At 36.5% G+C, this 27,282-nt stretch overlaps 1 protein-coding gene across 1 annotated transcript in view; it reads left to right on the top strand.

Moving 5' to 3' along the window:
• Positions 1-27,282, top strand: part of LOC141287678 (succinyl-CoA:3-ketoacid coenzyme A transferase 1, mitochondrial-like) — a 65,081-nt gene that overhangs the window by 30,724 nt on the left and 7,075 nt on the right. The window contains exon 14 of the mRNA XM_073819822.1: positions 16,395-16,484. Within this exon, the coding sequence (XP_073675923.1) occupies positions 16,395-16,484 (90 nt within the window). The remainder of the gene's footprint in view (positions 1-16,394; positions 16,485-27,282) is intronic.

Raw genomic sequence — 27,282 nt, 5'->3', positions numbered from 1 at the left:
GGCACAACACAGCGGTTCTCTCAAACTGAGGCTCCTGGGGCACATGACAGCTCTAGCCGCTAAGAGCCGCTAAGCTTGTTCATGTGAGACCGCTTCAGCACGATCGAGTCCCATGATGGGCATGGCATCTCGGCCCACTCCGGACTGGCGTTTTCCCGCAGTTTGGCCGACAAGCCAGCCCGTGGCTTACCGCGGGTTGGGTTGCCATGTACGACAGAGGCTTACAGCCTCTCCATCTGCTCCCAGGGAGTACGTGGCAGATTTTGCTACTTGCCATTCACTTGAAGCAGGTAAACTCAACCGTGCAGCCTATCGGCTCTCACGGCAGTCCACCACCTGCAGGATGGCGACTCCACCCCGTGACGCAGCTAGTTTGGAGCATATCGGTAGGCCAGCCACATCCGCTCGCCCCCGATTGCTCTCATTACCAGCTGCCTCTTTCAGAGTAGCGCTGGCACTCAGCTGACCTCCGGGGCCCAAGTACGCCCTTCCCCAGCGAGCCTCCTTGCACAGACTCTGTGCAAGTCCAGGGAGGACGAGGAGTAAGTCTGTTGGTTGCGCTACAAGAATGGCCCACCCAGGCTCAGGTCTAGTAACCGTTCCCTCGCGGCAGTCCCTCCCTGTAGGGCACGGGATGACACCCAGACCTCTCCGGCCTTCGCAGGCCGTGATACAATTATCACTCAGTACCGAGCTCCCTTGACTAGGCAGGCTCGCACTGAGATGAGGTCTATTTGCTGGCTTTCCACAGAGTTACACGGTTGCAGTATGCTTCCCTTCCTGCAGGAGAGTTGAGCGCAGACTGTCCCCTCACTCTAAGTATATGCCGCTGCTTCGCCGCATATCACATGCAGTAGATGGAGCTAAGTAGGTAAGCATTCACTGGCCGTGAGGTTTCCCAGAGGTGCCCAGAACGCACCCCACACCCTCTTGGGGCCTTTCCGTCGCCTTCAGAGCCGCGGGACGCTCCAATTGAGCCACTGGCCTCAGTCGAGCTAGCATTCCTGTCATCAAGACAGCGCTCCTGACCGCCCTGGCTCCCGTTAAGAGGGCAGGAGACCTACAAGTTTTCTCTGTCAAGTAACGCCTCATACCCTCTGGGACCCCCCCGTCGCCCTTCGGGGCCGCGGGGTGCTCCTCAGGAGCCTCGGGCCTCAGTCGAGCTAGAATTTCTGTCAGTAAGACAGCACTCCTGACTGCCCCAGCTTCCTTTAAGAGGGTAAGTTACCGACAAGCTCAGGTTCCTCAGAGGTGCTTAGCACGCACCTCATACCTCGTGGGCCTCCCCGTCGCCTTTCAGGGCCGCGGGTCGCTCCGTTGGAGCCACGGGCCTCAGTCGAGCTAAAGTTCCTGTCATTAAGATAGCGCTCCTGACTGCCCTGGCTCCCATCAAGAGGGCCTACAAGCTTCTCTGCCAGCAAAGTGTGTCGAGAATTCGGGCCCGGCGTTCTCCACGTTACCGTCGAGACCCCGGCTCGGTGCCCAAGGTCCCCACCACGCCTTTCCGCGACCAGGTGGTAGACCTGCAAGCTCTGCTCTGGAGGAGGCAGACCCAGTCGTGCGATGTAGTGTCGTTAAATATGTGAGACTGAATCACTCGGCACTTCAGCCGCACCAGCAGCTTCATCTGCCTCGGGATTCGCAGAAAGGGAATGCTCCCCGAACTGAGGTTGGCTAAATGGTGGTAGATGCCCCTCCCTGTTATACCCAGGGACAGCCGTGATCCTTGGTTCATGGCACCTCACCAGCAGATGTAAAAATCGGAAGCTGCGGGCTGGGCGACACCCTACCTTCGCTTGGTTCTCCAACCTTGCGTAGAGGCCGTTCTCCCGTGTCCTAACTTAGGGACTCTCAGGCGAGCGGGAAGACCGGCTGGTGTCGGCTTGCTGCGCCATTCCCACGTGGATCCGTGCGCTATTTCCCAGTATGTTCCCTCCGGCGAACCCTGGGTCCTCCTGCCCCGCAGTCAGGGCTAGGCGCGGAGTAGTCCTGCACTGTGATCCTGCCTGGGTTTCCTTCGCCCCGCAGGTTGTGGCTTAGTTTTTTTATTATTCCAGCGGAGGAGACCGCTGTTTCCCTCGTATATCCCCAAAAAACTTTTTATGGATATATTGAATTATTCTTATTCCACATGTAAAATTTCATGTGCTCCGCCCCCCCAACCCATGCTTCAGTACAACTGGCATCCCTGGAGGGGCCCCCTTATTGGGCCCCAGGGCGTTGGGAAGGTTACGTTACACTTCGCCTGCCGGCACGTATACTTGTCAGCACGTGAAGCTGTTGCGTAACGCGGCGTCAGGGTCGTGGCCTTTTCCATGGGTTTGTTCCCAATGTAACGTCGAAGTGATTCGACTGAAGGGGTAACGTCTAGGTTACGAAGGTAACCCTCGTTCCCCGAAGGAGGGAACGGAGACGTTACATTCCCCTGCCACGCCCCTGGCGTCGCGCTGACGCCGGGCTCTCCCGGCTCTTCAGCAAAAGCCTGACTGAGTGGTGCGCGCAGCCATCTTATATACCCGTATGTACGGGGGCGTGGCCGGCGCGCACGTCCACTCGCCAATTTTCAATTGGCCTTTTTAATAAGGCTCAGAGGTGATCGGTCTCTCAGGCGAGATCCCAATGTAACGTCTCCGTTCCCTCCTTCGGGGAACGAGGGTTACCTTCGTAACCTAGACGTTCTATGTTCTAGTCAATAATATAATTATTTTATTTACTAATATCTGCTTTTTATATATTTTAATTTTTATTGCATTTAGGGTTTATAATTTCTGGATTGTTTTTGTATTATTATTATTATTATTATTTTTAAATCTTAGGTTTTCTTACTATCTCAGACTTTTTTTCGGATCATCTGTCATCAAAGCTCGGTAAATATTAATCACAGACACAGAGATGTACTTTGAATTTCACCAAGCTGATTACTCACTAAAAACTCCCACAGAGCATGTTTTCATTTCATTTTAAGTCTTATTTTGACATAACAAAGTGGTTATATCTAAGTGTGAGTTTACTTATTTTTTAATTAGTCTTCCCATTAATGCCATTATATTGTTCATTCAGATTCGTGAACGCAGTTTGCACACAAACAAAAGAGGTTGGATTTATCGCATGAACCAATCATAACCATTCATTCTCAATGAGTCTACGCTTTAGGGGGTCTGTTAAAACTCAATGGGCTCAGGGGAGGCAAGAAAGACGCAAACTCTTGCTATAACCTCACCTGCAGGTGTCACTGTGGGACAATGTTTCTTTAGAAAAACAAGTGTTTTATACACTTTTTAATACATTTCTACACATTTGAATACATATGTCTGTCTATATTCTCCTGTGAATGTATGTTTAGGTCAGCAGCTGTCTGTGGGGACATCAGGGTACATTACCAAACATAAATATGTTTGCATGCAGTGCTACAGAGTGTGCTGTTCTAAGCTGTCTTTAGCCTTTAAACTCTTAATGAATCAGACAAGCCTGGCAGACTAATTACAATAATCTTTCCAATTACTGTGGGCTCCCCGGCCACCTCTCAAGACTAAAGGGACAACAGACTGTAATGTAGCCAGAGGGCCTGGAGCTGGAAGACTCATACTATCAAGAGAGGAACAGGGACATTACAAGACCCCTCCTCCTCCATCTGCTCATCGGCTGATAGCAGCTCTTCCTCTCCACAGTATCCCAAATGATGATGAAGACATGCTACATCAAATAGGCATAGCATGTCAACAGGGGGCCGATACCAATATGAAGTGGAAGAGTTGTGTCAGGGTGTGCCAAAAATACAGTATGAACTATTATTTATGGGAAATTTAGTGCGAAACTGTTGTTCAGCTGTTACTTTTCAGACCATTAGTCAACAAATCCCCTGTAAACACCACAGGTGTTATGATTGCGACAGGTATGAAGGTTAATATTTAATTTAACCGAGTTGACAGGTTGCTAAAACCCAGCTCTCTCATAGATCATTTAAAGTCATTTCAGTTCAGTTCAGGTGAGGCCGAAAATGTTTACTTCCTAAAGTTTACTTTGTAATTTATTTATTTTCACCTGTTGCTGACTTTTGTTTCTGTAAGTCTTTTTTCCATAGGGATTTTTTGTTTTAAAATCTTAAAGCGTTGGCTCATGCAATGAAATGAAGATTCTGTCATTAACTGGGTTCATACAAGGTGCTTAAAGTGCTTGAAGTACTTGAATGAAACTTTTTGAAATTCAAGGCCTGGAAAACCCTTGAAAATAGCAATATTCCTGAAGAGGTACTTGAATAGTGCTTGAATTATTCAAAGGCAATGTATCTATGAAATAAGTGTTCAGATATAAGTATGTATTTTTTTAATAAGCACATATCTTTTCGCGCAAAATTTACACAATTATAAAACATAATTTCAGTTTTTGTCATAAAACTATCGAGGTAACCAAGTAGTAGTAATGACAGTGTCGTGTAAACATGGCTGAAGACGCAAAAAGAGAAAAAGATGAACCAAATCAGTTAAGTGAATCATTTAAGCTGGAACCACTCCAATTGATTCAAAATTGTGACTTCTTTTCATTTCAACCGATTCACTATCAGAAACCAGATCAAATTATAAGAGCCATTTATTTTCAAATTTCAACATTGCTTTTAATGATTTTTTTAAAACAATTAAAAAAACATTGCATCGCAACATGATTTACTGTTTCAAAGCCCTCAAATTGGATCGCATATCACAAATCATTTGATTCAGATCGTAAGTCATTTTTTTAGATTTAGATCAAGACTTTGGAATGGGTTCGCAAATCATTTGACTTAGATCGGAACTTTGCATTTTGCGAATCAATTGATTTAGATCATAACCTCAAGTCGTGTATCGTGAATCGTTTGATTTAGATCAGAACTTGACGTATCACAAATAATTTGATTCAGATCGGGACTTTGGAGCATGTATCGTGAATCATTTGATTCAGATTGGAACTTCAGAGTGGGTTCTTGAATCATTCCGGAAAGCGCTCCAATTGGATCGCGCATCACAAATCATTTGATCTAGATCAGGCCTTTAAATCGCGTATCGCGAGTCATTTGATTTAGATCAGGATGGGAATCATTTGACTTAGATCAGAACTTTGATTTTTGTGAATCAATAGATTTAGATCGTAACCTTAAGTAAGTCGTGTATCGCAAATCATTTGATTTAGATTGCGACTTCGCGTATTAGAAATCATTTGATTTAGATTGGGACTTCGCATATCACAAATCATCTGATTCAGGTCGAGACTTTGGAGCGCATATTGTGAATTAATTGATTTAGATCGAAACTTCACAGCGGGTTCTTGAATCATTCCATGAAGCGCTTCAATTGGAATGTGTATCACAAATCACTTGATTCATATCGGGCCTTCAAATTGCAAGTGATTTGATTTAGATCAGGACTTTGGAACGGGTTCGCGAATCATTTGACTTAGATCGGAACTTGGCATTTTGCGAATCAAATGATTTAGATCGTAACCTTAAGTAAGTCGTGTATCGCAAATCATTTGATTTGGATTGGGACTTTGGAGCGCGTATTGTGAATCATTTAATTCAGAATGGAACTTCAGAGCAGATTCTTGAATCCTTCTGTGAATTGAATGATTCGCGATCCATGCTCCAAATCCTGATTTGAAATGATGGTTCACAAATCATTATTCAGATCGGGACTTCTGAGCATAAATCACAAATCATTTGATTCAGATCGAGACTTTGGAGCCCATATCGTGAATTAATTGATTTAGATCGAAACTTCCCAGCGGGTTCTTGAATCATTCCATGAAGTGCTTCAATTGGATCGCGTATCACAAATCACTTGATTCATATCGGGCCTTCAAATTGCAAGTGATTTGACATAGATCAAGACTTTGGAATGGGTTCGCGAATCATTTGACTTGGATCGGAACTTTGTGTTTCACGAATCAATTGATTTAGATCGTAACCTCAAGTTGCGTATCACAAATAATTTGATTCAGATTGGGACTTTGGAGCATGTCTTGGAATGATTTAATTCAGAACGGAGCTTTGCAAATCATTATTCAGATCAGGACTTCGGAGCATAAATTGCAAATTATTTGGTTTAGATCGGAATTTAGGAGCGGGCTTGCGAATCTTGTGCTTTAGATCGAAACCTAGGACCACAGATCATGCATAATTTGATTCAGTTCAGGACTTTCGCGGTTTCGCAAGTCTTTTTTTGTCGAACCTACATTAATTACTCACCTTCATGTTGTTCATCTTCAGAACACAAATTAAGATATTTTTGATGAAATCCAAAAGCTTTCTGACCCTGCATAGACAGCAGTGCAACTGACACGTTCAAGGCCTAGAAAGTTAGTAAGGACTTGTATTTTTGCATTTGACTATAGATCTTTTTTCATGGTTTTTCTACATATACTAGATAGGAGCAATTGTCCATTACGCACACATCTTGCTCGTCTTTTGCAGCATGTTGTGCATGGCTAAAGTTCTAAAGATGTTGCGCTCAAATTAGAAGTCGTTCAACTTGTAAAACAAGGACAATTTTTTTTTAATTCCATCTGCCCGCATCTCACGTTTTTCAATGCAAAAACATGTGCTGTGCGAATGGCCACTTTGACCTTTCTTATTTAATTTTATTTTTGTACTGTTGATTGTTTTCTCATCCAAATTGTTATGAGGACTGACTGCCTCCATAGCATCCTCGGAGAAAATGCCCCTGAAGCATCGGTAATGGGGATTTTGAATTTGCATTCGTAATGTTCCAGAACAGCTTAATGCAAAAACAAATGTACACCAGCCTTGAGCTCTCAGAAGAGCTGGTTGGCGTTCATCGGTAAAAGAAGGCTTTTGGTTGTTGTTTTTTATGGTGAAGCAGTGTTATCTCTTTTTTATGGACAAGAAGAGGGAAAATAGATCCATTCCTCGCTTTATAGCCATGCTGTGTCTTTAATTATAATGTACAGCGCTGATGCAAAAAAATGGGGTCGAACACATTCTGAGCTAGATGAAATGAAATGGTCCCGCTTGCGTCCACATCCTAACTCCCACACACTCTCTTGTTAAAAAGATGTGATTCATGTACACAAACCTGAGTTGGGACTCTCTAACTCTTGACCCTCGCTCAGAAATGGCTCTCATACAGCCTTTCAGCAAGCCCAGACACAAAATTATAGTCCACTTCAAATTACCCATTACCTGACAGAACTTAAGGACACAGAAGTTGCTCAGACTCTGCTCAGTATTCTGCATGAATCTTGTTCTCTCTTATATGCTTTAGGGCTTTCAATTTACATGTTAATTTAGCACACTTAATTATATGAAAATATCACAGAAAATGTATGCATTTAATCATGTCTTCTAACCTATGTACAATTTGTAGTAAGGAATTACAAATGCTGTACCCTGCTCTACAGCAAACCTCACTTAGATCTGGTCCAAAACTTTAATTATTCAGAACTATTTTATAGGAATAGTGCCATTAATTATTTAATCTCATGTTGTTCCAAGCCTGTAAGACCTTTGTTCATCTTCAGAATGCAAATTAAGATATTTTTGATGGAATCTGAGGGCTAACCCTGCATACACAGAAGTTCAAGGCCTAGAAAAGTAGTAAAGACATCATTAAAAATAGTCCATGTGACATCAGTGGTTCAACCGTATTTTATGAAGCTACGAGAATATTTTTTGTGCGCAAAGAAAACAAAGCAAAACGGGGCTGTTGAATGTTTGATTCTGATTGGTTGACGAACATTCTAAGCTTTGCAATAATTTAAAGGGAAACGCACAGCAGTAGTTCCAGGCAAATCTTGACTGCAGTAGGGTTGGGCGATGTCGACCAATTTGGCATCGTACGATGTCTAACGTGAAACATCGCGATGGACGATGGCATTGTCCGCGGGGAGAGGGCGGGAGTGCGGGATGGTTGTTGTTAAATAATTAATTCATAACGAATTAATTAATTGTAGCCTACCGTTTCCACCAGTGCTTAATTTGAGCCGGATTTTTAAAGATCCTGCATTAACAAGTGCATTAGATCGTGACAGTGCGTGCGTGCATACGAGACAGACCAAGCGCGGGTTTATGTAGATGTATTTGGAGGATGTGTGTTGGTCCTTAACATATTTTCGACCAGTCAGCTTTAAGTTCAAAATCGCTCTCATTGATTGCTTACTGCTTAACCCACTCTCTCCAAATGCATTTAATGAGCAGTGGAATGTTTAGAGAGAAAGTGTAATATCAGAAAAAATACCAAATAAAGCGAAATATTATGTATTAACATAAACACTATAAACATAGCTATAAGTTAGTTACCCTGACTCCAAAACGAATCATTTAAACGTAACAGAATTCAGAACTGAACAGGAATGAAACAAAATATATAAAGTTAAGAATCCAAAACAAAGCGAAACTAAAAATAGCAGGCGTTGGGCTCACGCACCTCTGTAATTCGGCACAAATCCAAGTGTTTCCATATTCCCAATTCATTTGAATGATAAACTGTTATTTATAATGTATAGGCTTTGTATTGTACGTTTGTATTTTGATTTGAAAAAATGTATATTCTCTTGTTTTTTGTTCGTTATGGTAAAATCATGAAAAAGGCATATTTGGTGGTTTATTTAAACTAATTTAATTTAAATTATTTAGATTTTTTTCTGCTGTTTTTGTATGCCTCATTTATTAACGTAAACAAACTAGTTTGTGTAATTCATTTGGAGTTCACTGTAATTTATATTGTGATTGCTAACAACTTCCTTGTTATTATTTCCTCATAATAATAATAATAATAATAAAATAAGTAAAGATGCGGAAATTGAAAGCATGCATTTCATCTGGCTATATAGTGTGATTCAGTGTGTGTTTTTCGCGAGCGGGTTGCTGCTGCTGCGGCGGGGGCGGGGCAGGGGTGGGGCGGAGGATCGCTGGCTCAGCATCGTGATGTCTATCGGCCATCGGCGATGGACGATGGCATCGTCTATCGACCCAACCCTAGACTGCATTATATGTCCATATCAATTTGACAGTTTCTGTTATTTTAAAGCCCTTTTTGCTTATAACAGCAAACAAGCCAAAATCCACAAAGACGCTGAACAAGCAAATAAATGTAGCAAATAGTAGAAAAAAAAATGACTTATTTCCATGTTTTTGCCTCAAAGTTATGTTTTATTATGTACGATAAGCCGATGCTTCACTTTATGGCCGCTCATTATTTATTAATAATTTAATGGCCTGTCGTTAATTATTCCTTACTTATATTAATAATTTTTATGATATCTGATTGCTGCGATGGCATTTTAGTGCTATGTAAAAATATATTATAATTATAATTAAAAAATGTATAAATAAATATAATTATAATTATGAGATTTAAGTTAAAGATTTTAAAATTAAGATTTAGCAATAAAGTTGAAATGTTTATAGAATAAAGTCAAAATGTTTTGAGAAAAAATTTCGAAATGTTTGATAATAAAGTCAAAATGACGAGAATATAGTTGAAATGATGAGAATAAGGTTGAAATGTTTTGAGAAAAAATGTCGAAATGTTTGATAATAAAGTCAAAATGACGAGAATATAGTTGAAATGATGAGAATAAGGTTGAAATGTTTTGAGAATAAAGACGAAATGTTTCGAGAATAAAGTCAAAATGACGAGAATAAGGTTGAAATATTTCAAGAATAAAGTCAAAATGTTTCAAGAATAAGGTCGAAATGTTTTGAGAATAAAGTAAAAATATTTCAAGAATATAGTTGAAATGACGAGAATAAGGTTGAAATGTTTTGAGAAAAAAAGTCGAAATATTTCAAGAATAAAGTCAAAATGTTTCAAGAATAAAGTCGAAATGTTTCAAGAATAAAGTATATTTCAAGAATAAGGTCGAAATGTTTTGAGAATAAAGTAAAAATATTAAGAGAATATAGTTGAAATGATGAGAATAAGGTTGAAATGTTTTTAAAATAAAGTCGAAATGTTTTGAGAATTAAGTCAAAATAAAGAGAATAAAGTCAAAATGTTTCGAGAAAAAAGTAGAAACTTCCAAGAATTAAATTGTAGCAATTGAAGTTCTAATATTTTGAGACTATAGCCTGCGCATGCAAATGACCCAGGTTGGGAGCACCGGGAGAAGTTGCCAGGTCACCGGGTTTTTTTTTTTTAATATATGTGGGATTATTAGCAGAAATCATACTATGTATAGCAATAAGCTTTGTGCTTTTGGAATGTTTAATATAAAACAAAGTCTTTCAAAATCTGTCAGTTTTATAGAGAAATACAAACAATGTGTCTTGCAATAATGTTTTTAACAATCTCTAATGTGGCGGGAAAGATCACTGTATTCATGTGAATCAATCGTCTTTTCGATTACAATGAGACATTCGTTTTATTAAATTATACTGTTTACTTTGTGAAAATTTCACCACCTACTCTGCAAAATCACCTGTGGCATCCAATCTTTCATTCCTCACATGTATTTAATTAAAAAACAAGGTTGAAGTAGACTCCAGCTCGCTAACATTAGTTATATTGTTGTCTTTTCTAAGGTATACAAGTAACTATTCACAAACTGTTTTATTCACGGTATAATACAGTAAATGATTGGAAATAATATTTAACGTCTTTCATTCATTATTTCTAGCACTAGCCATCCAGTAATCACAATCATTTTGTGCTTTGTTGCTTTTAATATAACACAGCTCAGCTTTCATATTCTGTCAGTTATATCATGAAATACAAATTAGTAATGTTTTCCTTTTTATTTCAAGTTTATAGCATGATATGAACGCGAAGGAACATCAGAAGGAATGAAAAAAACAGTATAGCCTAATTTAATTGGAAAGATGACTGATTCACATGCCGCTTAAACTGAGGCGAATACAGTGATCTGTGACGTCAAATTAAAGAGTGTGAAAAACACATTATTCTAATAGACATGTTGTTTGTATTTCATTATAAAACTGACAGACTTTGAAAGCTAAAACTTCCGGTGCTCCCAGTCAGAGCCAATTGCATGTGCAATAGGCTAGAATATACTTTCAAAATGTTATAAATTTATTCTCGCGATTGCTACAAATTAATTCTTGTAATTTTGTCTTGATTCTCCAAATATTTGGACTTTATTCTCAAAACATTTCGACTTTATTCTTAAAACATTTTAACTTTATGCTCATAATTTTGACTTGATTTTCAAAATATTTTGAGAGTAATTCAACTTTATTCTCGTAATTTCGATTTTATTGTCGAAATATTTCGACTTTATTCTCGTAATATTATGACTTTATTCTCAAAATAATACGACTTTATTTTCATAATTTCATTTTCGACTTTTCTTTTACTTGGCACTAAAACGCCATCGTAGATTTGTAAAAATAGTAAGTAAATTTATAATGAACACTTTATCATGGAGTTCATGCAATGCAATCTAGGATTGCCTTCTTAATGAAGGACATATTGAATGCGATCTACATGAGCTATGTATATGTAATTAAATATAAAATTTTCAATGTATTTTAAGTAAAATATCTGTATGGTATTCTCTGTTCTGTAGAAGATAAAAGAAGATATTTTTATTTATTTATTTATTTTGGTCCTTACAATGAAAGTCAAAGGTAGCCAAAACCAAAGGTACCAAAAAAATAAAAAATCATACTGATTCGGAAATGTAAATAAATTCTGAAAGAATTTTCATTTAACTACATTTCATTTCCCAGGCAAATGTATGCTTTAAGGTACCCAGGAAGCTGGTTTCTTTATATTAATTAGGTAGAAGTTGCACACCATGTTGCACAGAGGAAAGGCACCTTGCCAAAAGGTTATGTTTCTGGTTAATTATTTAAAAAAAAAAGAACATGAAATGTAATACCTTAAAGTTCACAAACTTCATAAGATGCGATAAAGAATTATACAATTGTCTGCAGTTGTTCAGCTGTGTTAAACTACACACAGCCTTTTGTCACACTGTCACTGGCGCTTCAATTGTTGTCTAGGAAACGGCATTAACACTAGTCACCGTTGAATTGCCATGCATTTAAATGTCCAGCCGGTTTGTGTAGGAGAGAATGAATTTAGAGGAGCGGATAAGGATGCGAACCGACAAAAGGAAATTGCCTGAAGTGAAGGGCATAATTTCTTGTCTTCATCAGCAGGCATGAAAAGCAAGGATAGTGTGATTTACAGGGGAAATATTTGATAAGTTGTCATGGAAACTCTCAGTCTGCTGTCCACTAAAGTTGCTTTTTTTTCCATGTGAAATATCCCCTCAACACATATATATACACACACCCACACCCACACAGCACTTCCATGTGGCACTTCCCCAACGTGTAAACAGCTCTCCTTCCAGAATGTGCCTCTTTCAAAGCCTGCATTAATGAAGAAGGAAAAAAGCCCAGGTGTCTGCACTTGGACCCTTTCTTTCCACTTTGCTCCCTGTTATTTATTTGCATGCTTGTCATGCTCTCTGTGTTAAGAGCCCTTTGCAGTGATGATGAGAGCTTGATGGTTGATTGATTGATTTGCTCTTTGTGGTTTTAAGATAGACTCTTGGACCGTTTTCAGTTGGTTAATGCATTATTATTCATCAAATGACAGTTCGAGTTTCATATCCATATACGTCATTGTTTGATGTAATTTGTGAACTGTTTTCAAGGATGGAAAGCTTACATCACCCTTTGGCACTACTTATTTTCTATTGTTATTAAGTTGAAGGAAAGCCATATGTGAGGCAGCAACAGTATATGTAACAGCAATTACCTCAAGATCACAATTGGATTGCAATTATTACTGCTTAAAACTAATTTGGAAATAAAATTAGTTTTTAATTACTTTAATAAAAAGACAATTGTAACAAAATGTGGCAAGTAAAGAAATACTGAATGTTAAAGACCACATTGAGCTTGTGACTGTCTGCTGACTGAGCAAAAAAGGCTTTCAATTTGTTAAAAACGTAAGATTTGGGAAGTTTTTGCACTTCATCACGATGTAACATGCGATTTATCTAGTCATGAAATGAACACACTCCTCTTGAAATCAGTGTTATTTTAATATTAAAGGGATAGTTCACACTAAAATTAAAATTACCCCATGATTTACTCACCCTCAAGCCATCCTAGGTGTTTATAACTTTCTTCTTTCAGACAAATACAATCAGAGTTATATTAAACAATGTCCTGACTCTTCTAAACTTTATAATGGCAGTGAATGGCTGTTGAGATTTTGAAGTCCAGTAAAGTGCATTTATCCATCATGAAAAGTACTCCACGTGGCTAACTGTCATACTCGCATTTACGAGAGAGTGGCTTTCCAGCGGATGACGTTAGACGTAGGCGTAGCATAAGCTCTGTGAGAAGTGACGAATGCGGAAGCGCAGTGGAGACAGTAAAACAAAACAACGGTCTTAAATTAGAAGTACAAAACAAGGATTTGTGAAGAAAAAAAAACTTCATCCTCTGGAATGCCACTCTCTCATGAATGAGCATACGACAGTCAGTGGAAGCTAAAGATTACGGGATACAAAGTTTTAAATATGGATATTTTTCTTACACAAACACATCAATTCGCTTTAGAAGGCCTTTATTACCTCTCGGAGCTGTGTGGATCACTTTTAATGATGGATGGATGCACTTTATTTGACTTCAAAATCTCAACAGCCATTCAACAGCCTGCTGCTTCTGTCTCTTTTTTCTTGACAAGAAGTGCATTTATTTAGTCATAGAATGTCTTTACGACCACATCAAATGGAAGACTTTTCAGACTCACACTCCAACTTAACTTCAGCGCCAGGCGCGAGTCAAACAAGCGTGGGATAGCTACAAGTGACGAAACGGCTTCAGTAGAACAACAGTGAACTGTGGTTAGATGAGATTATGTCAGGCCATATGTCAGTGAAAACTAATTTACCTGTCCTGTCAGCCATTATACTATGCTTGTAGCATGTGCATGCACAAATGCGGCGACATGCGTTGTGGCCTGTATCATTTTATATTTAAGCGTGAATGAAACATGCGTGACAGATCCCCGTCATGTTCAGCAGCGGCAGCTCTTAAAGTAATAGCAGTCAAATAATCTAATAATCCAGATGCTGTTATGTCTGTTAATTAACGAACAAAAGAAAAAGAGCAAATCAATAATTTTTGTAGCTTAAAGGATTCATCATTATTTATTTTAGTATTTAGTGTTTGCTAACTTCATTCAGTTTCTGTATATTTTCTACTTGCTGAAAGTCACAGGTAAATAATTTTTACGTGAAGATTGTTTTAAGTTCACAGAAGTTGTTGTTTTTTTAAGTCTAATAATTGTTAAAATTGATATTTCTCAATTGTACTGTAATGTTGACTGGCTCTAGTCAATGGTTACGTTTTAGAAAAAAAATATCAATTTCCTAGAGACATTAGTAATATTGGTATCAGTGATACTCACATTCAGTCATAAAAATTAACAAATATTAAAAACATACTGTCTTAATGTTGTTTCTACATTAATTTGAAGATTAAATGTAAAATTATTGCAATATAAAAGTATATTTAAAAACGTTAATGTTAGGTGGGATTATTCGTGATTAATTGCAATTAATTTCAGAAAAAAATGTGCGATTTAATTATTATTATTATTATTTTTTAAACTAATATGTTTGGCCCCTTAAAGGGTTAGTTCACCCAAAAATAAAAATTAGCCCATTAAATACTCACCCTCCAGGCATCCTAGGTGTATATGACTTCCTTCTTTCAGACGAAGCCAATTGGAGTTATATTAAAAATTATCCTGGCACTTCCATTGCATGGTCGGGTGTTTCTTTTCATCAGTCCAATTCAAGTTCAATAAAGTGTATCCATGCATAATAAAAAAGTGCCTCACACAACTCCGGGGGGTAAATAAAGGCCTCCTGTAGCAAATCAATGCATTTTTGTACAAAAAATTATCCATATTTAAATGACGGATGACGTAGAACGTATGCGTAGCGCATGCGCCGGTGACTTTCGGACAAACCAACTTTTGGTTTGCAAAGCAAAGCTTCCTTACTTTAGCAAAGGAAAACCAGTTTCCTCTTGGCTTATATTGAAATCCTCTGACATTTTTCTTTACAAATCCTCATTTTGTACATCTAAGACCTCCATGAAGCCTTCGCGTTTGTCACTTCTTAAATATGGATATTATATATGGCCTTAATTCACCCCCCCGGAGCCGTGTGAGACATTTTTTATTATGGATGGATGCACTTTATTGGACTTGGAAATGCTAAAGCTTGGAAACGCCAGGATAATTTTTAACATAACTCCGATTGGATTCGTCTGAAAGAAGGAAGTCATATACACCTAGGATGCCTGGAGGGTGAGTAAATAATGGGCTAATTCTCATTTTGGGGTGAATTTACCCTTTAATCTAGCTAAGATTTGTCCAGCACGTTTAGAGTAAACAAGAATGACTTCCCATAAACCTGTATTGAAGACATCATCATAATTTTGCCAAAAGTTAGGATAATGTGATCTTTTAGTGCCAGGTTCCATTAAGATAAATAGACCTTGAAAAATAATATTGCTCATAATGTTTATTTTTACAAGATATTCCTCTGTATACGAGCACGCACAAAACGCAGACACCTGTAGTAGAGAAAACCCATTAAGACTTTAGGTATTCTATTCATATTCACTTCTTTTTATTGAGAATCTACTCAAGCATTTCAAGTATGTCTGTCTCTGCTGGAGACTGAAGGAGATCATGCTGGTTGAGCTCGAGCCGAATACTTTGAGAAACAGCAGAAGACATTTTCGTAAATGAATTCCCACAGCCTATAAAATAGGTTTTGGAAATTCCTGTAAAATGACACTACGGGGGATCAGGAAGCATGAACGGTCAAGGCCGTTTCCATTTTTCATAGCGGAACTAAATTATGGCAGAATTCGTAGGCATTGACTTAATGTGTTGCTTCGGGGATGGCAGGAAATGCTGTGTTGATGCATTCAAAACCGAAGCTAAATCTATATGGCACACAACAAGTGCCATTGTCAAGCTTTTTGTAAACACATATACTCCTCATGGATTTCTTAGCATCCGTGTGCCCAGTTTGTTTGTGCACGTGTCTGTATTCGAGCATGTTTACAAAAAAAAAGAAGAAGAAGAAAAACAATAAAATCAACGTCACTGAAAAGGTCCTTTTGTTAAGTGACTCCAGCCATAGGTAATCTGGTTTATGGTTTCCTAGCAACAATGCCCTTTCAGATCCCCTCAAAACAAACCTGGCCGAGCTCTCCTGTGCTCCTCGGATTGAACTAAAACACATAGACTGTTGGATTTCATTTTAATTGCTTAATTGTCTCATTTGTTACACACAACCTGAAATATTGTGTTTGTGTGGTATAAATGTGTTTTGAATTACATGGATGTGTTGCTCATTTCTTGCAACATCTTTATTTGTTTGTTTCCCTTCAGGGTAAGATGGTGAAGGGCATGGGAGGGGCTATGGATCTAGTGGCCAGTGCCGGAACTAAAGTGGTTGTTACGATGGAGCACTCTGCTAAGGTAGGTGTAATCATATGAGACTGCGTTATATTGGCTTTATATATATATTGCCTGTTTTTGTTAGCAGTTGCTCAGTAAATAAGCATTTCATATAGAGTAGCTTGCATTTCAAACACAATCTGGCTATTTGTTTGTGCTCTGCTAATACAAATGGATTCTAAAAGGAGCCAAATTATTAAGGGGGGGTGTTGCAGATCAACTGAAAGCCATTCTGCACAAGCAAGCAGAGTGACAAACAGTAAAATATTGTGGTGCTGTTATAAGCAGAAGTTGAATTGGGCTGGAAATGACCCTGAATGACATTCCGGGAGCTTTGAATGAAAAAAAAACAAAAATTCCATTCCAGTTGATCCAACAAAACAAAATAAAATAAACGCAGTCTATAAAATAAAATAAAATAAAATACTAGTTAGTAGCGAAAATAAAATGCAACTAAAAGTGACACATTTTTGAATCATTCATTTTTATTTAGCAAGGATGTATTACATTGATCAGAAGTTAGAATATTTCAGTGACAATATTTTACAATATATATAACTTCTGATCAATGTAATAAAATATATATATATAAAAATCAGGACTTTTCTATTCATCACAGAATTTTGTAAAAATATACTTTCCATAAATAAAGTAAAAAATAACTAAATAAAAAATAAAATTAAATAAAATGTTAGTAGCAAACAAAAAACATACATTCACTACTGTTCAAAAAGTTATTTTTTCTTTAGCAAGGATGTATTACATTGATAAGAAGTGATAGTATTTTAGTAAGTGACAGAATTTTACAAAATATTAAAAAAATAATCTGAACCTTACTATTAATCAGTAAAATAAAATACAGTCTAGAAAAAAAAAATATATATATATTTTTAAATATATAAAAATATATTTTTTATATAATATATTTTTTTAATATAAAAATATATTTTTTATTTAGCAAGGATGTATTACACAATCATGTATGATCAGAAGTGAGAATATTTCAGTAAGTGACAGTATTTTACAAAATATATTAAAAAAAATCTTAACCTTTCTATTTATCACAGAACCTTGGAAAAATATTACGGTTTCCACAAATATACTAAACTAAACTAAACTAAAATATAATGCTAGTTAGTAGCAAAAAAAATAAAATACAATAAAAATCTAAAAATAAAAACTAAGAGTTTTGTATTAAAAAATTAAAGTGACCCATTTCTCACATTACTGTTCAAAAGTTTTTTGTTTTTCATTGATGCATTACATTGATCAGAAATGATGGTATTTCAGTAAGTGATAATATTTTACAAAATACATATTCTGAATCTGGACTTTTCTATTCATCACAGAACTTTGGAAAAATACAAATAAAGTGAGGTAAAATAAAATAAAGTTAGTAGAGATTAAAAAAAATAAAATGCAACTAAATGTGACCCATTTCTAATACATTCACTACTGTTCAAAAGTTGTTGTTTTTTTAATCAAGGATGTATTACATTGATCAGAAGTGGCAATATTTCAGTAAGTGACAGAATTTTACAAAATATAAAAAAGAAAATCTGAACCTAAAAATAATTAAATGTTTCTGGAGCGGCAGATCATATTAAAATGATTTCTAAAGAATAATATGACACTGAAGATTGGAGTAATGACTGAATGGCTAAAAATTCACCTTTGCCATCACAGGAATAAATTACTTTTTTAAATTATTAAAATAGAAAAACATTATTTTGCAGCCTTGGTGAGCATAAGATACTTCTTTTTAAAACTGGTTGACTCCAAATTTTTGAACAGTAGTAAATGTTAGTCATTTTAAAGGCACAATATGTAAGTTTCTTTTTGTTTTTGATTCAAATATCCCAAAACTGCTAAAACATTATGAATGAATAAATTTTAACTATTGTCCAGTTCCTTGTCATTGCTTCGCCTGCCAATAACGTCAAACACCCTTGACTTCCGGTTGTATTTTTTATTCCGGTTGTACCAAAGATGCCTTAATATGTTACAGGGTTCAACGCTAAGGATTTTTTCTACTGGCCCGATCAGGCCAGTGGTTCAGATTTTTACTTGCCCTGCCAAAATTTTCACTGGCCCAACCAAAAAAATAAAAAGTTAATAGTTATTTCTTTGCCACATTTTAAATAATGTGTCAAAAGCCAAATATAACTGTATATTTCCTTAAATACAATTGACAATTTAAAAAAATTATAAATGTGATGTAACTAAATTTATGCACAACAGTATGTCCAGGTTGATGGTCCCAGATCAGCAGTTAACTATACGTAAATGGAGGACTCCTATTAACGGAATGTTGTTGCAAAGAAGAAAATTAAACAATATTAGTAAACGGAGTGTTATTAAGCAGAATTTATGTTAAAAGTTTTGTTTTTACGGTGGTCGTCCATGATTTATTTATTTTTTTTACCTTTGTTTTACCTTTTCATATGTTTAATTAGGCTCAGAGGTGCCATGAGTGCAATCAAATTCATAAATTCATGTTATAAAATTTTGAATACAGAGATCTGCCAGCAGGTGGCGGCAAGAGACTGATTTAATTACTGAATCATATTTATTTGGATGGTTCATTCGGGAATAAAGCAAGTGACTCTTAATGAATGGGAAATTGAATCATTTCACTAGATTTGTTTAAAAACGCACGTTCATGCATAAACGAAACACCGCTGTGTTTGAATGGAGATGCGCAGCGGCTCAGGTGTGACTTGTTTCAGACTACTTTTGACGACGAAACAGAGCAAAATCAGGCATAGTGTTATAGTCAGACAATGTAACAAACTCCCACAATATTTATTAAAAGTTGTCACTCATCTTAGTTTGCGATATTACAATGCCTATTATAATCAACGGCGTTCTCTATGACTTACTGCACAATCAGTCTCTTATTTACACTCTCTCTACACTTTGTTTATGAATAGATTTGTGAGAAATGTTTGTGATACATTACTCAACGTTGCAAAAACGCGTAGAAACCTTTGAAGCTCCCCTGAGCGCAAACACAAATATGCTGATGGGGTCAGTCGCACATGGTGCTCCTAAATAATTTTTTTCACAGTCGCACGTAGTAATTTTTAGTCGCAAATGCGAGTTAGAAACAGACGTTTTCCTTTTAGCTTCATAATTTGATGTTGCCGTCTCTTCGCTGTACTGGTTGTTACCAGGTTACGAAAAATAACAGTGCTTACAAACATCCAATCAGATAAGAGGAACCGAAAAGCAAAATGGTGTTCACGACATCACAGAGAACGTAGCATTTAAAGGCTGAAAAACACAAGCTGTTTCTCGATTCTAAAACTGTATTTGTACGAATTTGACAAACAGTCGCAGGCAAATTAAACTTTAGTGACAAGGCATCCTGTCTACTCTGCCCTCCAAAGGCAAAGTGCAGTAACTACGCGAACACTGAAACTGAGAAAAATGCCTTTAAAGTTTTTACAACAGCTAGTCAAACATGTTGACACTCTTGTTTCTCTGAACGTTTCTCTGAAACGGGACAAAAGTGAACCAGGAGACTTTGTCACAAGACAAAACAGCTGTCACAAAGTCCATTTTAAACCTTAACTCAATTTTGACCAAATGTGTAGTTACTGCGCTTTGCCTTTGGAGGGCAGTACTGTCCCGAGCATCTTGCACGCTGGCCCCGGGCCATCAGACAGTCCTTATTGTCGAGCCCTGTGTTATGCGTTTTATTAGTTAGTAACATAATACCAGAGCTTTCAACATACTCAAATGTGTCTAGTATGATAAACCATCGCTGCTTTACCCTACATACACATAATAAAAGCTCCGCTGCTTTCAAACCGCATGCCGTGCTCGTCTCTCATTAGCAATCGCTCCAGCAGCCTCGTTCCACCCTGCATTATACTACAGTGACGTTAATAGAACTTAATACATTAGCTTATCCATGAACATGATTTCTGCCTGAGTCCCTTGGATTGCATCGGCTGTGGGGATGAAGACAACAACTCCCATGATTTCACACTTAATCATGGTGTCATCAAACTATGCCTTTGTTTCTTTGTTTGTTTTAAGTATGTACTCTCTAGTGGCAAAAAATTAAATGTGGTGCCTTTTACTGGTTTGTTAGAAGTTGCTTGGTTTAAAAGTGAAGTTTAGAAACTCCCACTGGACTGATCAGATCATATTAGTCATATTTGTATATTTATCCATGTCATGTCAAACTTTTTCTGGGTCACTAGAACCACCACTAAATTCCCCAGTGCTGAAATCCCAATTCAAACCCTGCTTTTTTAAAAATGTCAGCCGTTTTTGGAATGCTACTTAGAAAAGTAATATAAAGAAATTACGAGAAACACTACCTACATAACATGATGCTCTGCGCAAAATATTCTGTTCATATACCTTCGATCTTTTAGAGCTGATTTGTAGTTTTGTTTTAAATGTAGAAGCAATGATGATTGCATCAATCAGTTTTAATGAACAGATTCTTATTGAGTCACATTGCATGGCACATATTCCTTGTGAGAAGGGCATCATTATTTCCCGTGAGTGACAGAATCTCTTTTCCCTAAGCAGACAGTTGGAGAGGCGTCAGTATTCTGAGAAGCTTTCAGCAGTGCAGACAGTGGAATGCATACGTGGTGTCAACAGTGTAGGCTACACGTTTTTGCAACCTTTAAGGATAGTTACTCAAAAATGAACATTCTGTCATTATTTACTCAGCCTCATGTTTTTCCACATTCGTATACTGTTTTTTTCTTTTTAGTGGAACACTTTTTTTGTGTGAAAAACAAAAAAGTGATTGTTCTGCTATACAGTTACCAGGGGCTTCAAAAAACACAAAAAACAAGGGATGCACAGCATATCATTACTCTATTGGTTATTGGCTGATATTTATGGAAGCCCATTTCTGCCACTGAATAAAAAAATAGGTAAAAAGGTAATTGGCACTTCATCTCACAATTCTGACATTTTTTCTCAGAATTGCATGATATAAACTCACTATTTTAAGAAATAAAGTCACATAAACTTGCAATTGTGACTTACTCAGAATTATGAGTTTATGTCTCGCAATGCTGAGAACATAGTCTTTTTTTCCCTCAAAATTTGACTTTATTACTCACAATTACAAGTTTATATCACACAATTCTGAGAAAAAAGTCAGTAGTGCGAGTCTGTATCAAAATTAAGATATGAACTAGCAATTGCAAGAAAAAGCTTTATTTATAATTTCATAAAAAAGAAATTAATAAATATAATATAATTGAATAAAAAATGAAAAAAGGTAATTGCGACTTTATCTCACAATTCTGACTTTTTTCTCAGAATTGCATGATAAACGCGCTATTCTGAGAAATAAAGTCACATAAACTCACAATTTAAACTTTTTTTTTCTCAGAATTGCAAGTTTATATCTTGCAATTGTGACTTTTTTGACTAATATGTTATGTTATGATTTGACTGCGAGTTATAAAATGTAATTTTGAGGGGGAAAAAAGACAGATATTAACTCACAATTCTGAGAACATATCAGTCTTTTTTCCCCCTCAAAAATGACACTTTATAACTTGCAGGTACTTTTATAACTTGCAGGTACTCACAGTTCTGAGAAAAAAAGTCAGAATTGCAAGATATAAACTCGCATTTGCGAGAAAAAAGTTAGAATTGCATGTTTTTATTTTGCAATTCTGATTTTATTTCTCGCAATTGTAAGTTTGTCATGCAATTCTGAGATAAAAGTCAGAAGTGCGAGTTTGTATCTCGCATTTGTGAGTTAAGTCAAAATCGTGATATAAACTCATAATTGCAATAAAAAACTCTGAATTGTGAGATATAAACTCGCAATTTTGAGAACATATTAGTCTTTTCCCCCTCAAAACTATACTTTATAACTCGAAAAGTCAGAATTGCGAGACATAAACTCGCATTTGTGAGAAAAAAGTTAGACAATGCACGTTTTTATCTCACAATTCTGACTTTATTTCTCACAATTGTGAATTCATATCACACAGCTCTGAGAAAAAAAGTCAGAATTATGAGATATAAACTCGCATTTGCTAAAAAAAAACCCTAACCCTTTATTTCTTGCAATTGTGAGTTTATATCACGCAATTCTGAGAAAAAAGTCAAAATTCTGAGATAAAAAGTCGCGATAACCTTTTTTATTTTTTTTATTCAGTGGCAGTAACAGGCTTCCAGAGATATTAGAGATTTTCTGTATTACGTTTTTTTTTTTTTTTTTTGTGAACAATTTAGACCAGTGTTATTTTAGTTTCAAGAGTAGAATTAAAAATGAATTAAAATTTGAATTAGTATTTAAATTAATACAATTAAAATGGAATATTGTTCAAAGAAATTCATGTTTAAAAGAACACTTCTCTCTACAAAATTAGTCATAAGCATATTATTAGATACAAAACATATGGAGTATTTCTGAAAAACAAAAAGAATGTGAACAGGTTAAGATTGGGGAAAAATACATTAATAATGTTTGTCATTTATATTATAACAATTTATGTTTATCATTCTTAAATATATTTGAGTAAATACTAAATAAATATTATACATATCAAATATAATATGAATGCAATATGAACATTTATATAATATTTAGCAAATTATGTTACTATTTATATGACTATGATCTACTTATATTGTTATATAATTAGTTAATCATTTAATATAATTAATTTTGTATATGTGTGTGTGTGTGTGTGTATATATATATATGTGTATATATATATATATATATATATATGAGAAGTATTGGTACCTTAGGTAACATTTTTTTTAAATTGTTTTTGTTTTTTAGTTAACTCTAACAAAATCACATAGACTTTAAGTTTATTGGCTATAACATAAAAACAATTATTGGCTTAAAGGTATCGCTGATGCATCCCTCCAAGAAAGCGTCTTGAAATTATCCTGAAATTGGCTTGTGCATTACATACAAGTATTTTGAAGCTATATTACAGCTTTGAATGGCTTCAAAAGACTAGTAACATATTGCATGAGTCACATGGACTACTTTTCCTGCTGCTTTTGTAGTGTCTTTTTGTAGCTTGACAGCCACTATGAACTGTCATTTAATGGAAAGAGCTGTATAAAGATTCTTCAAAAACCTTTGACAGCATACGGGTTTAAAATGACAAGAGGGTGCTCTTTACTCTTTCTTCAAACAGTTCTTTAGGTACAGCTTTACATTTACATTTACATTTATTCATTTAGCCGACGCTTTTATCCAAAGCGACTTACAATTGGGAATACAACAAGTGATTCATCCTAAGGAGGCAGATCAACATAGGAAGTGCTCAAAAATACCATATATCAGGCGTTGTTTGAAGAGTGCAGGCTAGAAGGAGAAGATCAAGAAAGAGAGGAAAAACAGGCTAGAAGGGAGGATCAAGAAGAGAGGAGAATTTTTTTTTATTTTTATTGAGTCACATAGTGTCGAAAAAGATGGGTTTTCAGCAGTCGTTTGAAAGCTGTTAAGGAGTCTGCATTCCGGATAGGGGTGGGAAGATCATTCCACCAGGCAGGGACATTGAACGAGAATCTTCTGGACAGTGATTTAATACCTCTCTGTGGTGGTACAATGAGGCATCTTTCACTAGAGGATCTCAGACTTCTGGAGGGAGTGTAGATGTGTAGTAGTGAATGGAGGTAGGCAGGTGATGATCCGGTGGCTGTCCTATATGCCAGCATCAGTGTCTTGAATTTGATGCATGCTGTAACCGGTAGCCAGTGCAGTGATATGAAGAGAGCTTTAGTAGTACATGCAGCATTCATTACATTCTGTAAAAGAAGAATTAAAATGGAATGTAGTGCAGAGAAATTCATATTAAATGAATCTTTTTTTCTTCAGAAAATGCATATTATGAAATACAAAACATTTGGTATTTCTGAAAAAAAATGGATGTAATTAATAATGTTTAATTTACAGTCGTGGCCAAAAGTTTTGAGAATGACACAAATATTAGTTTTCACAAAGTTTGCTGCTAAACTGCTTTCAGATCTTTGTTTCAGTTGTTTCTGTGATGTACTGAAATATAATTACAAGCACTTCATACGTTTCAAAGGCTTTTATCGACAATTACATGACATTTATGCAAAGAGTCAGTATTTGTAGTGTTGGCCCTTCTTTTTCAGGACCTCTGCAATTCGACTGGCCATGCTCTCAATCAACTTCTGGGCCAAATCCTGACTGATAGCAACCCATTCTTTCATAATCACTTCTTGGAGTTTGTCAGAAATAGTGGGTTTTTGCTTGTCCACCCGCCTCTTGAAGATTGACCACAAGTTCTCAATGGGATTAAGATCTGGGGAGTTTCCAGGCCATGGACCCAAAATTTCAACGTTTTGGTCCCCGAGCCACTTAGTTATCACTTTTGCCTTATGGCACGGTGCTCCATCGTGCTGCAAAATGCATTGTTCTTCACCAAACTGTTGTTGGATTGTTGGAAGAAGTTGCTGTTGGAGGGTGTTTTGGTACCATTAATTTATTCATGGCTGTGTTTTTGGGCAAAATTGTGAGTGAGCCCACTCCCTTGGATGAGAAGCAACCCCACACATGAATGGTCTCAGGATGCTTTACTGTTGGCATGACACAGGACTGATGGTAGCGCTCACCTTTTCTTCTCCGGACAAGCCTTTTTCCAGATGCCCCAAACAATCGGAAAGAGGCTTCATCAGAGAATATGACTTTGCCCCAGTCCTCAGCAGTCCATTCGCCATACTTTTTGCAGAAGATCAATCTGTCCCTGATGTTTTTTTTGGAGAGAAGTGGCTTCTTTGCTGCCCTTCTTGACACCAGGCCATCTTCCAAAAGTCTTGGCCTCACTGTGCGTGCAGATGCGCTCACACCTGCCTGCTGCCATTCCTGAGCAAGCTCTGCACTGGTGGCACTCCGATCCCGCAGCTGAATCCTCTTTAGGAGATGATCCTGGCGCTTGCTGGACTTTCTTGGACGCCTTGAAGCCTTCTTAACAAGAATTGAACCTCTTTCCTTGAAGTTCTTGATGATCCTATAAATTGTTGATTTAGGTGCAATCTTAGTAGCCACAATATCCTTGCCTGTGAAGCCATTTTTATGCAACTCAATGATGGCTGCACGCGTTTCTTTGCAGGTCACCATGGTTAACAATGGAAGAACAATGATTTCAAGCATCACCCTCCTTTTAACATGTCAAGTCTGCCATTCTAACCCAATCAGCTTGACATAATGATCTCCAGCCTTGTGCTCGTCAACATTCTCACCTGAGTTAACAAGACGATTACTGAAATGATCTCAGCAGGTCCTTTAATGACAGCAATGAAATGCAGTGGAAAGTTTTTTTCGGGATTAAGTTAATTTTCAATTCATCTGATCACTTTTCATAACATTCTGGAGTATATGCAAATTGCTATTATAAAAACTTAAGCAGCAAATTTTCCAATTTCCAATATTTATGTAATTCTCAAAACTTTTGGCCACGACTGTATATTCAAATTTCTGTTGAAATAAACATACACTAAATCATCAACTCTTCATGTGGGCTATTGCCATTCAGACATATATTTGGATGTTTTGCTGTGTCCATCATCAAAACGGCGCTATTAAACATGAATGACACCGTTGCCCAATAATCTGTGTCAGAGTTACGTGTTCCCCATCTGTGAAATGTGGTTAAATTTGTTCCAGGGTCGTGAATAGTCTCGATCATGACTGCAGTGACATAATTTACCCTTCACACCACTCAGATCACATTGGTCCAGGCAGAGATGGCAGAGTGAAAGACAAGAGAGATGGGCATGGAAAGACATGGCTGCTGCTGTTCACATGCTGCCCTTGCTTTGTTCTGGCAGTGGCTGGCCTGGAGGAAGGCTAACAGGGCCAGCTGCCTGCCCCTGGTGGGATGAACTCTCTAGACATGAGTAGAATTAACCACCATCAGCTATCTAATTATTATCCCCTGATCCAACAGCACATGGAGTCAGCAGGGCCAGTGTATCCATTACGCCTGATGATGAACACAGCTAGCTTAGAGTGTTTTCTGTAGCCACGGTCTGAGTGGATGGCGGGGTTGTGCACCATTCAGAATTGAATTGAGAGCGCTCTAAATTGACCATGCAGAAGTAAAATTTAAATACACATTTAAAAAGAGTAGAATTAAAATGGAATGTTGTGCAAAGAAATTCTTGTTTAATAGAAAATTTTTGCTAAAATTGAGTCATAAGCATGTTATTAGATACAAAACATATGGCGTATTTCTGAAAAAAAAAATGTGTAAGTAGGTTAGTAATGGGAAATGGGAATGGATTAATAAGGTTTATGTAATTTATATTATAATTATTTATATTATCATACTTATATTTTAATAAATAACTAATTTATATGAATTATTATTACTTAATTAATTAAATATTTATTGTAAATAATAGGTATCATATTTAATGAAATATTTATCAAATTACATTATATCACTAACTATTTATTGTTATATTATTAATTACTAATTACTTTAATCAAAATGTACTATACATGGGGAAATACTGTTTTTGTAATTTATTTTATAATTATTTATATTATCACCTAATTATATTTTAATAAATATTAAATTAATATTAAACATTCAATTTATGCATATTTAAAATTTATTGTAAATAATAGGTATAATATTTAATGTAATATTTATCAAATTATGTTACTGATTACTTATAGTTACATTACTAATTACTCATTTAATATAATATATTATTTATTATTATTATTATTGTATTATGTTTTTTTATGGAAGAATACTTAAAATACCCACCCAATATATGATTTAATTTATGTATAATTTACAGAAGTATATTTAATCAA

The sequence above is a fragment of the Garra rufa genome, chromosome 15 (assembly GCF_049309525.1).
Source record: "Garra rufa chromosome 15, GarRuf1.0, whole genome shotgun sequence".
Lineage (NCBI taxonomy): Eukaryota > Metazoa > Chordata > Actinopteri > Cypriniformes > Cyprinidae > Garra > Garra rufa.
Note: the sequence above shows the minus strand (reverse complement) of the source record. Positions and strands in the feature narration are given on the sequence as shown.